The 14,699-nt window shown below is 33.0% G+C and overlaps 1 protein-coding gene across 1 annotated transcript in view; it reads right to left on the minus strand.

The window, feature by feature from the left end:
- Positions 1 to 1,923: 1,923 nt before the first annotated feature.
- shisal1a (shisa like 1a) overlaps positions 1,924 to 14,699 on the minus strand; it is a 44,418-nt gene continuing 31,642 nt past the window's right edge. The window contains exon 5 of the mRNA XM_051107883.1: positions 1,924 to 2,279. Coding sequence (XP_050963840.1) covers position 2,279 — 1 coding nt within the window. The 3' untranslated portion in view covers positions 1,924 to 2,278. The remainder of the gene's footprint in view (positions 2,280 to 14,699) is intronic.

The following is a 14,699-nucleotide window of genomic DNA, read 5'->3' on the forward strand; positions in this document are numbered from 1 at the left end:
AGGACATTTACATATTTGTCTTAAAGGCACAGTAGCAAATATGGTTCTAGGAGACAAGAGAGGATGTAAAATGGTTTGTTTTTAATGTGCAAGACTTATACCATTATTAAAATTACCACTATTAAGTAATATTTGTAATATTAGTTAGGATGCATTTACTTACACTGAACATTTTTACAGCATTTATTAATTTGGGTTTAATGCTAATTTATAAATTTGGTTTTGTCTGATTTGTATTAATTTATGTCTGTTGATAATACATTAATGTCAGTTTGTTAAAAATGTATTAGTAGTATATGTAATATGTAAAATTAATATTAACCTAGATTCATAAATGTTTTTGTTCATGGTTAGTTCATTATACATAACAAATTTATCCTACAGTAAAGTTACCAAATTAAAAAAATTAGTGATATGGCCAATTTAAAGATCGGATGCTTGTATTAAGAATTTTTATGGTTATCAGTATTGGTCAATTTGCCAATAAAATAATTTAAAAGCATTTAAAAAAAGTTTTTTTTGTCAGAGCACTTGGTATTCTTAATTTTTACATTAATTTTCTACACCAGACATATATATCGGTTCAAAATATCGGTTATCGTGTATCATTTTTTTTCAGGATTCTTTTATGAATAGAAAGTTCAAAAACGGAACATATTTGAAATTGAAATCTTTTGTAATTTTATAAATGCTTTTCCTGACACTATTAATCTATGCATCCTTGCTAAATGAAACTAATTTTTTTTAAACATCACTGATAGCAAAGTTTTGAATGGTAGTGTGTTAAATAAATGTATCTTTTGAATAGAATCAGGAAGAGAGAGAGAGAGAGAGACACGTCCAAAAACACTGCAAAAGATAAATCTTTATTTCTCCCAGATTGTAACAGTAAAAAGTTAACAAGTGCAATTACAACTCTGACTCCCCACCCACCCACTGACCCCATAATAAAAACAGAGAGAAGTTTAACAGGTGGACGGCCATATCACACTTCAACTGAGGTACCAACCACTATCACAGAACAAGGTGCTAGGCATGTACTACAGATTTACCGTAAGGCAATTTATAACCATTATAAATTATTACTCCAAAACATAACACATCTCTCTTCCCTCCACGAGGGGAAAACTATTAGTTTCACCTTAAATAGATAAACAAGATCACAACAAGTTCTCCTCTATACACAACACAACTCAGCACAACGCTGTGTGTTATTGCAGGTGAATACTCACAGCCTAACAGTGGCTACTTTTACCTATGTCTAGTTGGTTTTGACTCAGTGCACAGGTTCAATAGGGATAAAAAAAAAAAAATGATGTCGCTGTATTTCTACAATGAAGTGTCCCACAGGTATCTGACTTAGGCCTATTCAGATCTACACTCCATGAAGTCAAGTTTCAGGTTGAGTGAACGTTCTTCTTTATTCTCTATTGCTTTATTTAGAATGCTTTCCCCAGCCTAAAATTTCAGTAGTTACAAAGTGTTCTAAAATGGTGATGTCACTTCTTGGAAACAGAATTCGAAAACTCCAAATCATGTTTAATCTAAAACAAGTCGGTTTTGAAGTCTAAAGTTTCCAAGAAAATTGCGGACAACAAAATCCATTGTCTGTAATAGTTTAGCAATAGTCAAGTCAGCAAGTTGCTTCCAAACCAACCTGTTGGTTAACATCTCAATGCGAAATCATGAGATTTTGTCCTAAAATGTCTGTATTTCGCTGCAAAAATTCGCAGAACATCAATAAATGTGCCCGCGCCTTAAATACTGTATGAAAGACCATATTTTATATTAACTGCAATTTAAAATGTCATGTTTGATCCTATTGGGACATATTAAAATCAAAATAATCATTTTCGCTACTTCAAAAAAAGCCAACCAAAGGCTTCAGAGCAGTGCAAACGTGACATGTACTGTAGAGATATCTTTTCGCAAAGTCTTATTCCCTGCAACTAGGTCCTAACTTCCGAAATGACAAGGCAAGGTAGTGGGCGTCAAAGACAACAGTCTCATTAAAGTCCTTCAACAGCTGTCGAAAAGTAGATCCAGCTGAACAAGCCTTCTCTGATTGGCCAGAGAAACTCATTTGCAGTTGTCAGTCTCAGCATCAGCGTCTTCATGTGGAGAAAATGCCATCCAGCAGAGCTGCGGGAGGTAGCCGGCACAGTCCGTGTCCTAAATGTAGATGGGACCAGGAAAATAATCTCTGAATTTAAATCTCCATTTCCTGGCTCTTCCTCCTTTGTCATACTAAGCATATCCTTGGGATCAAAGCTGGATATCTAGAAAAATGGAGAGAGAGGAGATCAAGATTAAAATTTAAATAATCTTATTATAAAGATCTCAGTTGACACCTGTATTTTTATGGCTAATGGAGGCACCAGAGTATTAAATACATGCAGAATTTTAGAAGACAAGCATGTATTCTCTGTCAGTGATGTATGATGAGCTGTAAAGGTAAAAAACAGGATCTCCCAGTGGAACGGATGTGTTGATTAGGCCCTTGTGGATGCTTTACTATAATCAGACAACAGCTCTGTAGCCATGGGCAAGCCAGAGCATGATTGAGCCTTGTGTTCACAAACAATCTCAACCTGTTTACACGCTGATCTACATCACTGTACTGAGAGACAGCATCCGCACACTGAAAGACTGGATTGCTAATAAGGCCTAATACAACAGAAGACTGACACAAAAAAGATCTTTCCCAAAACTTTCATAAACAAAATGAATATAATGTATTTTGGGAAACTCGGCTCAACTCTGCAAACGTACTTTTCTCTATAAACACAAGCTGATGTGAAACTCTTGTGTGGGTTCAATAGAAGTTCAGTACAAGTAGGGACAATACAAGCTCATCTCAAATTGCAACACTTGCGGCATAATGTTGATTACCGCAAAAATGAATTTTGACTTGTTTCTCCTTTTCAGCTGAAATCTGGGATAGAGTGTGACACTTATGCAAACCCTGGGTGTTAAGACTTGTCTGACTTAAAGGAGAAGCCCACTTCCAGAACAGAAATGTACAGATCATGTACTCACCCCCTTGTCATCCAAGATGTTCATGTCTTTCTTTAGTTGTAAAGAAATTGTTTTTTGAGGAAAACATTTCAGCATTTTTCTCCATATAATGGACTTCTATGGTCCCCGAGTTTGAATTTCCATAATGCAGTTTAAACGCAGCTTCAAATGATCCCAAATGCGGTTGTAAACAATCCCAGCCGAGGAAGAAGGATCTATACGATTTAAATACTTTTTAATCTTAAAAGCTTGTCTTGTCTTGTTCTGCCTAAACTCTGTGTATTCTGGTTCAAGACAGTTAAGGTATGTCGAAAAAGTCTTTGCAAAGTGAACATGCAAAGATCAAAAAAGGTAAAACAGCGATATAGGGCGATTTTGAAGTTGAGGGAGAACAGGGAGTTTTTGGACCAACCCTAACTGTCATGAACCGGAAAAAAACAGTTCAGACAGAACAAGACAAGGCGAGAGTTTGACATTAAAAAGTATAGAAATTGTATTGTTTTATGAAAATAACCGATCGTTACGCTAGATAAGACCTTTCTACCTCGGCTGGGATCGTTTACAAACGCATTTGGGATTGTTTGAAGCCACATTTAAACTGCATTTTGGAAATTCAAACTCGGGGCACCATAGAAGTCCACTATTTGGAGAAAAATGCTGAAATGTTTTCCTCCAAAAACAACTGAAGAAAGAAAGACATGAACATCTTGGATGACAAGGGGGTGAGTACATTATCTGTAAATTGTGGTTCTGGAAATGGACGTCTCCTTTAAAGTGATGTAAATGATGTCTCGCACTGAAAGATTTACTTTATTTAAAAATCCACATCGCTTTATGTATATTTTGGACTATGGGGGGCACCATTATTTTGATGATGTCAAATGGTTGCACTGTGTGAGCTATTGGTGCTATCTCTGGCTATTTTTACCACAACACAACTTGGAAAATAAAATACTGATGTGATGACCACAGCTGCTGAATAAGCTTACAGGTGCGATGGATATAAGCATTTAGGCCTTAAACCAAATGCCGTACCATCGATTTTCCCCACAAGGAGTGTAGCTCCCCTGGATATCGAGTGAAATGCGCACTGAGAAACTTTTTCAGTGCCTGCGGCGTCATGACAAGTATTGGCATGTTTACATCCTGCCAGGAAGACATCTATTGTATCTTGTCTGTGCAGTTTGTAAGCTCTTTCAGTAGCTGTGGTCTACTAAAAGCCTCAAAGGCATCAGGGCTAAAGTGAACAGAAAAATGGACGTTTTATTAGTCCTCACGCATCTTCCCATTCTTTTCTCCTTTTCTTATCACTAAGAAAGCAGTGAAGACTTACATCACTTCTCTTGTCTGAAAATTACAACCGAAAGCCACACAATGTGGCATCTTATCAGTATTTTATTTTCCGAGTTGCTTATTCCAAATTGTATTGTGGTAAAAATAGCAACAGGTAGCGGCAGAAGCTCACAGAGTGCAACCATTTGACGTCATCGAAAATAATGGCACCCCCCATATTCAAAAATATGTATAAAACGATGTGGATTTTTTAAAATAAATAAAATCTACTGTTTCCTACTACATATTTCCCTAAAAGACATCATTTGCATTACATTAAGGTATACAAGTCTTTAAATACTTTGAATTTCAAAAGTAAAACCACAAGACAAAACAATATGCATGTTGACATGATCTTAGTGTGGAAAAATCACTTGCTAACCTTTTCTCATATACAGTTTTACAACATTGCTTCCATGGCAACATAACCAGTAAAACTGTAAAATAAACCTAAAATGATGAGAACAACTTTATAGCTCAAATAACACAAACAATTTAAAAGAATAATTTTACAGTACTTCTATTTTAAGTGCATCACTGTAACCTTGACTTTTGCTTTGTAAAAAAGGAAGAAAAGAATAGTACACAGCCACAGTGCTTTCAAAACATGTTTAAGGAGAGATAAACCATTTCGCTCTTCATCAGCATAGCAAAAACATTCAAAATTGAAATCTGTGAATATGTTAACCCGAACAGGTGTGGGCAACAAAAAGGACAGGAAAACTTTACAATGAGTTTCATTAGTTCACATTAGTTAACTACATTAGTTAACATGAACTAAGAATGAACAATACTTCTACAGCGTTTATTAATCTTAGTCAATGTTAATTTCAGCATTTACTAATGCATTATTAAAATTACAAGTTGTGTTTGTTAACATTAGTTAATGCACTGTGATCTAACATGAACTAACAATTATCGACTGTATTTTTATTAATTAACTTTAACAAAGATTAATAGTGTAATGTATTGTTCATTGTTCGTTCATGTTAGTTAATACATTAGCTAATGTTAACAAGTGACACATTGTAAAGTGTTACCTTTCTTTAATAAATCATTAACAAATATTATGTAATGCTTAACGGATCATTAGTTAATATATATTCAAATAGCTAAAACATGAGATGCTATGCTTGTTAATGTGTACTAATGTACTTATTAAACATTACCTAATGATTAACAGATCATTATTTCATGTAAATTAAAATGCTTACAAATGTCTTTAAGCATTTAATTCTTTTTAACAGATGTTATACAGTTACTAAAAGCTTTTGTTAATGTACAACATTCTTGTTGGTTAAGCAGTCAAAAATGTACAGGGGTCAATTTTATTACTATAAGGGAACATGGTTTATATTACATTGTTTTAATATAAGTATTTCCTTAAAAAAAGGTATTTATTTTCTCCTGTTGAAGTATGATTCAAAGCATATTCTGTGTGAGTGTTGAGTCAATAAAAACGTTTTGCACCCAAATTATATCTAAACTTAACCACCTTTTACACAAAAATCGTTACATCAGATAAACGTCCAATGCCCATAAAGATACCAAATGATAAGAAGACATTTATAAGTATTTGCAAATAATAAATAGTTTCACCTTTAGATTGGGTACTGCAAAAACATAGATGATTTGTGACCCTAGACCACAAAAGCAGTCATAAGCAGCACGGGTATATTTGTAGCAATAGCCACAAATACATTGTATAGGTCAAAATGATTGATTTTGCTTTTATGCCAATAATCATTAGGATATTAATTAAAGATCTTGTTCCATGAAGATGTTTTGTAAATTCCCTACCATAATTAGCAAAACGTAATTTTTGATTAGTAATATGCATTGCTAAAAACTTCATTTGTACAAATTTAAAGGCAATTTTATCAATATTTAGATTTTTTTCAAATAGTTGTATCTCAGACAAATATTGTCAGATCCCAACAAACCTGGTGAAAAATAGGGTGAATTCAGATAATTTGGGATACATTCTGCCTTTGAGGTAACTGTTCATAAATGTACTAATGATTAATAAATGTTTTGATAGTTAATACAGTTAACTAATAAAAGATGTGAAAATAGTAGAAGTCTACACAACAGATGAAGACCAAATATATGACCTTTACAGACTGTTATTGAGTTAATGAATAATATGTTAGCTTAAATAATCTTTAAAGTGCTTAAAATTACTAATTAAGCATTTTTTAATGATTTTCACAACATTTGTAAATATAAAAAAAGAGCATTAGGTAATTTTTTAGGTAATATGTGAACTGAAGTTTACTGATTTGTAAGCATTAACTAATGATCCATTAAGGATTAAATATGTTTGTTAATCATTTATTAATGAAGCTTTTATTCATTGTAAACCACCTGTTAGAATCATTTGAATCATTTGACCACTGATTTTTGAAAAGTGCATGAACAAATGAATTGGAAATTTAATGACATTTGTAAGCATTTCAAAGTACATTAGATAATGATTGTTAATCATTAGTGTTTAATAAGTACATTATTAAACATTAACAAGCACATTTTCTCATGATTCTAGTTATGTGAATATATATTAACTAATGATCTGTTAAGCATTATATAATATTTGTTAATGATTTATTAATGAAAGTTATTATAAAGTGTTACCGTATTTAACTTTCTATATTTCTTTAAAAGGAAAACTTCTTTGAAAACTTTTTGAATTTGAAGATCAGGGTAAATTTAATTTATTTTTTCTTCTGGGGAACATGTAAGTATCTTATGTAGCTTCTGAAGGGCAGTACTAAATGAAAAAGAAATATAATATTTAAGCAAAATAAGAAAAATGTACACATCTTCATTCTGTTCAAAAGTTTTCACCCCCAGGCTCTTAATGCATTATGTTTCCTTCTGAAGCTTCAGTGAGCGTTTGAACCTTCTGTAATAGTTACATATGAGTCCCTCAGTTGTCCTCAGTGTGAAAAGATGGATCTCAAAATCATACAGTCATTGTTGGAAAGGGTTCAAATACACAAAAATGCTTAAAAAACAAATAATTTGTTTTTTTCTAAAGAACTGCAGGCTGTTCAAGACAAACAAGGGACTCTATAACTATACAACTACAACTACAACTATACACAAAAAAACACAGTTGTGGATCATTCAGATAACAACACAGCATTAAGAATCAAGCGTATGTAAACTTTTACAATGGTCATTATTATAAATTCAACTATTATTTTCTCTTGTGGACTATATGTAAACATCTTTTATGTGAAATATCTTATTCAGGTCAGTACTAAATAAAAAAACAACATGCATTTTGTATGATCCCTCTCATTTTGATAAAATAATTAACATTTTGAAGATACTGTGTATGCAAACTTTTGACCTCAACTGTATATTATGAATATTTTTGATTCCTTGAAGAATTGCTTCTGTTAGTCAGATTGGATAAAAGCGTATGCTAAATGCAAGAAAATGTTCCTTTCTGGGTGCTCTGTCCCGTAAAGTGTTGCTTAGTAAATGTCCATCTTGGTGGAGCCTGAGCACTCACTTGACTGCTGGTACACTTGACTTGAGTTACTTAGAAGGAGCATAAACATTTGGATCCCTCTGCCACTTGAGTGAGAGTTGTGAGTCTCATAAATGGAAATGTCAGATAAAGATGGAACATTTAATCAAGCTGTTCCTACAAACTAATCCTGTTTATAATGATGAATGCCTGACTCTGTTCGACTGGCTGATCCTTGCACTTGCACTCCTCTGGACGTGGTCAGATTTCTAAGAATTTAGTCTTGGCAAAAGTTTGGGGAATGTCCAGAGCTTTGGCCTACTTTAGAGAAGGGGCTGTCTGCACTGAGCGCCGTGCTCATTTATAATGCATTACAGAACGCTTTTAAGCAATGTAGGCCAGGAGCGCAGACAGGTTTGTTGGTCTTGGAGAACACGCCTCTGAGGAACACACCACTGTTCATGCAGTTGAAATGTCACACACAGGTCTTCCCTAACTCCACAGGCGTCCTGGAAAATGCTCAAAATGGAGCGCTCCAGATTTAGTCTTCACACCTTCTAGACTAAAAGAAAAAACTGTGAGAATAGTATTGATAATAGAGGGTGTTTACGTTTTTTACATTTTGCTTTTCATTAATTGCATATTGAAGACAATAATGTCTTCAAAAGATTTTTTAAAATATTTTTTTAACCTGTGTTTTAAATTTGGCACTTAAAAGTTTTTTAATTTTATATTTCTTTGTTATACTTAATGTTTTTTTTTTATTAGCATTAATATTTTCAAAATATTACATTTTCTACAAAAATTACATTTTTCAAAATATAACATTAAAAAGTGTACAAACGACTCGTTTTCTAAAGAAATAATGTTTAAAAAAACCTGAGGTCTTCTCATGCCTTCTCATTTCAGAGCACTACTGCATTATATTAATAGTACATTATTATACATTATGCATATTATGTATAATAATTATTATTCTATATATTATATTATTATAATATATTATTATATATTAAATAGGGTTAGGGTTATATATTCCATTTTTATATATATATATATATATATATATATATAAATAATATGTGGTTTTCCACACATTTTTAGTGCTTCTTCCAAGACTATGGAAGTAATTTTCAAAATAAAATAAAATAAAATTAAGATAAAATAAAATAAACTATATATATGTACACTGCCATTCAATGTTTGAGATCAGTATGATTTTTAATGTATTTTAAAGAAGTTTTTATTTGGTCAAAATACAGAAAAAAACTGTAATATTGTAAAATGTTATTGCATATTGAAATAGTGGTTTTCTATTTTAATATACTTTAAAATATTTATTCCTGTGATGAAAATCTGAATTTTCAGCATCATTACTCCAGTCTTCAGTGTCACATGATCCTTCAGAAATCATTCTAATATGCAGTTTTGTTTTATGTATTTATTTATTTATTTTTTTTTTATCACGGTTGGAAACAGTTGTGCTGCCTAATATTTTTTTGTAACATATGATATTTTTTATGAATCTTTCATGAATAAAATGTTAAAAAGAACAGCATTTATTTAAAATAAAAATCTTTTCTAACAATATACACTACTGTTCAAAGTTTGGACTCAGTAAATCTTGTAAAGTAAGTATTTAGTGTCTTTAAAAAGCATTTAAAATCTTACTAATCCCAAATTTTTGAACAACAATTTATATGCGTTCTTAAAATTTGGTCAAAACTGCATCTATGTTAGCCAGCTAGATAACATCAGCAGAAGAGAAACGTGCAAAAATGGCATAAAAATGCATATCAACTAAATCAATGAATATAAAATATTCAAAGCCTCAAAACCCTCTCCCACTGACCTTGGGTCAGTGTGTCATCATTATTGTTTAACCCTGTGATACCAATAGTAAAAAAAAAACAGAATTTACAGTTAATCTGAAAGGCAGACAGAAATAGCTGATTACGTCTACATATTTGAAAGAAAGAGAGTTGATCTAAAGCAAAGCAAACCCTTAATCCAAACCAAACCCTGTGAGTATGAGAGCTGAGACAATGGTGAGTCACTTCATGCTGAGATATTTACACAAGATGAGTGCAGCCCTCTGTATGCAATAGAAATATCAACTGCCCCCACTGGGCCTGCCTCCACTCCACAACCCCTGAGAGATGATTGTTTTGGGAAATGAGGCAGAGGCGTTCTGATGGGAAGTACTCCGAGTTGGTGACATTCAAATGAAAATATCAGCTTTCTGCGACTGTAGTCCTTTCAGGGAGAAATAGCTAAATTAATATGCTTGAATATCAGAAGACTCTGGCTCTCAGTATCAAAGGCAAATTGGTTGGTAATTTTAAAACAATGCTTGCTGCTACACTCCATTACATAATGAAAATTGAGCGCCGGCTTTGCACAGTGTGTCAAATTCTCTGCCTTTTACGCTTTTTAATTGGCTTAAAGGCTTGTGTTTAAAGTAGAAGTGCAGGCTCTAGCTTCTAACGTAGCTTACCGCCTCATTATTCTTATTAAATGCCTGTTGAAGATGTAATGATGCATTTGCCATAACCCTGGATTGTCTGTAATTTCATTACAGCCTTTAGGGTATTCAAAATATTCCCATTTTTTCTTTTTTTTTTTTTTAAAAAAAAAAAACCTGGATCTGCCTATGTAATTCCAGTGCCATCTGGAACCATGATGAGACAACTCCGAAACAGACAAGCAATGCAATCACGAAAGCTACGGGAAATCGCTATCTTCACTCACCGCTGGTCGGGAAATTGTTTAATTATTATCAGATGGATTCTCTTTTACGCAATTCTATGAAAAATGACATTGTATGCAGTGATGCTATTTGCTCTGCTGCCAACAATAGTCCACAGCCTGCAGGTAGATGTACTGTTGACTGTAAAACAAATATCACTTTGATCAGCCTTTGTAGAGCGAGTGTTTTTCATTTGCCGTAGCCAGCAGGATATTCTGTAACTGTTGTCAGTTGCTATCAGAATTGATCTGACCTCGAAGAATCGCATTCTGTCACAAACTGGGACGTTAATACTATGACTAAGTTTTAGAAATTGCACTGTTTTCAATGTACTCAAACCGAGTTGATGACCACTTGTGGTAGATTCCTGTAGAGTGTTATTACTGCTTATGAACCCCAGTGCAATGTTTGTATTGCTGTTGGCAAATTTCTGTTTTTGTGCATGTTATAAAAATCAGTTTTGTCTAAAACTTCCCTGGACCATACACTGTAAAAAATAAAAAAACAATGTGTTGAGTCAGCTTAAAATAATTTGTTACCCTGCTGCCTTAAAATTTTAAGTTCAGTCAACTAAAATAAGTTTAGGCAACTTGAAATGTTAAGTTGTACTAAGTAACAACTTAGATATTTGTGTTTGCTAAACTTAACAGATGGGTAAATAACTGCCAAAATTTGCCTTGAAAATATCTAAGTCACACTAGTATAATTTAACATTTCAAGTTGAATGAACTTTTTTTGAGTTGACTGAACTTAAAATTTACGGCAGTCAGGTTACAAATTATTTTAAGTTGACTCAACAAATTGTTTTTTACAGTGTACTGAATTAAATGTATGGGGGGGGGGGAACAATTTTGAAAAATGTATCAGTGTTCAACAAAGGAAAGAAACTCAGAGAAATTCAGTAATTTTAATCAAAATGCTATTTTGTGAATGAATATATTTTTTGTAATTATGTCAAGCACTAAAATATATTATTAGGTAGGAATTACTGAGAATTACTAATTGTGAGTAAAAAAAAAAGTAATTCAATTACCGAGAAATGATTATCCGTGAGTTAAAAAAAACTAGAAAAGACTAGAGAATTAGTTAAAATAAAATTTAAAATAACTGTTTTCTATTTGAATATTGAATAAAATTTATTCCTGTGATGAAAACTAATTTTTTCAGTGTCACGTGATCCTTCAGAAATTATTCTAACATGCTGATTTGCTGTTCAAGAAACCTTTATTATTATTATTAGCAATATAAAAAAACAGTTGAGTGTTTATTTGAAATATTTGAAATAAGGCATTTTGTAAAAATTATAGAAATTAATACTTTTACGTAGCAAGGATGCTTTAAATTGATCAAAAGTGATGGTAAAGAAATTTATAATGTTACAAAAGATTTATGTTCCAGATAAATGCTGTATTTTATTAGGTAGAAATTACTGAGAAATGACTATTTGTGAGTAAAAACAAATAATAATAATAAAAAAAAAAAACTGAGAAATTATTATTTGTGAGTTAAATAAAACCTAGAAAAGACTAGAGAAGTAATTTAAACTCATTGGTGATGAAGAACATGAAAAGTTTACTTATTTTACTTTATTTATTTTACATTTTTTAATTTAAATGCACAGCCCTGCATCTTGAAAATAAAATTTGCTGATGACATGGAAAAAAGGCCTAATATTACCTAATTTTACAGTGATAAATTCAAAAATATGAACAAAAAAGTTTAATGTTTGTATGCAAAGTTTGTATGTTTAATTCCTGAAGACAGGAATTAAACATACAAAACTTCTTCCTTACAAATAGTGGACTAAAGCATAAATGCTACAAAAACGTGTATGTTTTGTGAGAAAGTATGACTTGCTTTAGAGAAAAACTGGCACTTTTTTAAATCAGCACCCAAAGTTAGTAAGTATTGTATTTCACTCAGCAAAAATGATGCAGGGCAGTGTTATTTTAATATATTTGCACCCTTAGTTTCATTAAAAATTAAAAATAGACATTGTAATTACCAGAAATATCTTGCGGGACCTTTAAATATTATTTAAAGTCATAAAGGTGGTAGCTAATTTTCTGCTTCAAAACCAGAGGGAAGTAGATGTGCTCAAATTTGGAAAAAACGCATCTAGACTCTAAATTCAATATTACACAAATTGGGGTTTGCAGATAATCCTTCAGTGTGCCTGCAAATTCAAAGTAATGACATTTGGACATTTTTGAAACTCCTTTTGAAAATAATCATTCAAAAAGAGTTGACTAGCTGGATCAGAATTTTGACAGGGTAGACAGTGTAAAGGAGGGCAGAGGGAGGCTTTAAATTCTAAATTATCTCCTGCCAACAGCATGCAGGTGCAGGACTTTAATTAGCAACACCTGCACAACACACACATGCAGATCGACCAGGCGGAAGGGGGCAGAGAAAATCACGTAATTTCTCTTGCATATTAAATTACATTTTGGGCTTTTGAGATTGCTATCCACTTTTTTAAAGTGATCATTGTCCTTTCAATTGTAGTGCAAGTTCTGGGTGTGATTTAAGCACATTTTAGCACAGCCATCGTGAACGCAGACACGAGAGAAGCTGCGTTTCAAATGCTTTGATGTGAATTACATCTCAAGTATGCCAACGTTCAATTAACCTTGTCCTTCGAAATTCTTTTTGGAGTCGAAAAGCCAGACGAACTTATTGCGCTCGTGTGTCCATCTGTCTTATCTCCGAGCTGCAAGAGCTCCATTTCTCCAGCATCTTCAAAGTGCGAGACGCATCATCATCATATTACACGCTAGATTCCACTCGCCTGCCTCCAGACGTTCCGCTCTCAGATGACAGGACAGGTGTGGAAGGGGAGGGGCGAGAATGAGAGAATGGAAAGCTCATTGGCTCGTTTCAGAGTTCAGCTCGCATTTCAAAATGACTGGCCAAAAAAATAGCTTCAGAAATAGATTTGGACGTACACTGTATTTTTTTCCGGCTTTTACGTTTCTTGTCTGTCAGATTGTGCAGTGTGATCTGGGTGAAGTCTTGGGTAAAAGCCAAGACAGACATCAATGTTTTTTTTTTTTTTTTTTTTTTTCTGCCAAACTGTGATTTATACATTACTGTTAAAAATTTGGGGTCAGTAAGATTTCTTTCCAATTACTCCGTGATTTACTCACCTTCAAGCCATTCTAGGTCTTTCAGACAAATACAATCAGAGTTACATTAAAAAATGTCCTGGCTCTTCCAACCTTTATAATGGCAGTGAATGGGTGTTGAGATTTTGAAGTCCAATAAAGTGCATTCATCCATCATAAAAAGTACTCCACATTGCTCCGGAGGGTTAATAAAGGCCTTCTGGGGTCAGTATGACTTCTTTCTTTCTTTAAAACAATTATTACTTTTATTCAGCAAGAATGCATTATATTGATCATTGAAAATTTTTCAGACCCCAAATGTTTTGAATGTGTTAGCTAAACCTTAAAGGGATAGTTTACCCAAAAATGAAAATTAGCTCATGATTTACTCACCCTCAAGGCATTCTAGGTCTTTCAAACAGATACAATCAGAGTTCCATTAAAAAATGCCCTAGCTCTTCCAAGCTTTATAATGGCAGTGAATGGGTGTTGAGATTTTGAAGTCCAATAAAGTGCATCTATCCATCTTAAAAAGTGCTCCACATGGGTCCGGAGGGTTAATAAAGGCCTTTTGGGGTCAGTAAGATTTCTTTCTTTCTTTAAAATAATTATTACTTTTATTCAGCAAGAATGCATGATATTGATCATTGAAAATCTTTCAGACCCCAAATGTTTTGAATGTATTAGCTAAACCTTAAAGGGATAGTTTACCCAAAAATGAAAATTACCTCATGATTTACTCACCCTCAAGGCATTCTAGGTCTTTCAGACAAATACAATCAGAGTTCCATTAAAAAATGCCCTGGCTCTTCCAAGCTTTATAATGGCAGTGAATGGGTGTTGAGATTTTGAAGTCCAATAAAGTGCATCTATCCATCATAAAAAGTGCTCCACATGGCTCCGGAGGGTTAATAAAGGCCTTTTGGGGTCAGTATGATTTCTTTCTTTCTTTAAAACAATTATTACTTTTATTCAGCAAGAATGCATTATATTGATCATTGAAAATTTTTCA

Source organism: Labeo rohita, chromosome 4 (assembly GCF_022985175.1).
Source record: "Labeo rohita strain BAU-BD-2019 chromosome 4, IGBB_LRoh.1.0, whole genome shotgun sequence".
Taxonomy (NCBI): Eukaryota; Metazoa; Chordata; class Actinopteri; order Cypriniformes; family Cyprinidae; genus Labeo; species Labeo rohita.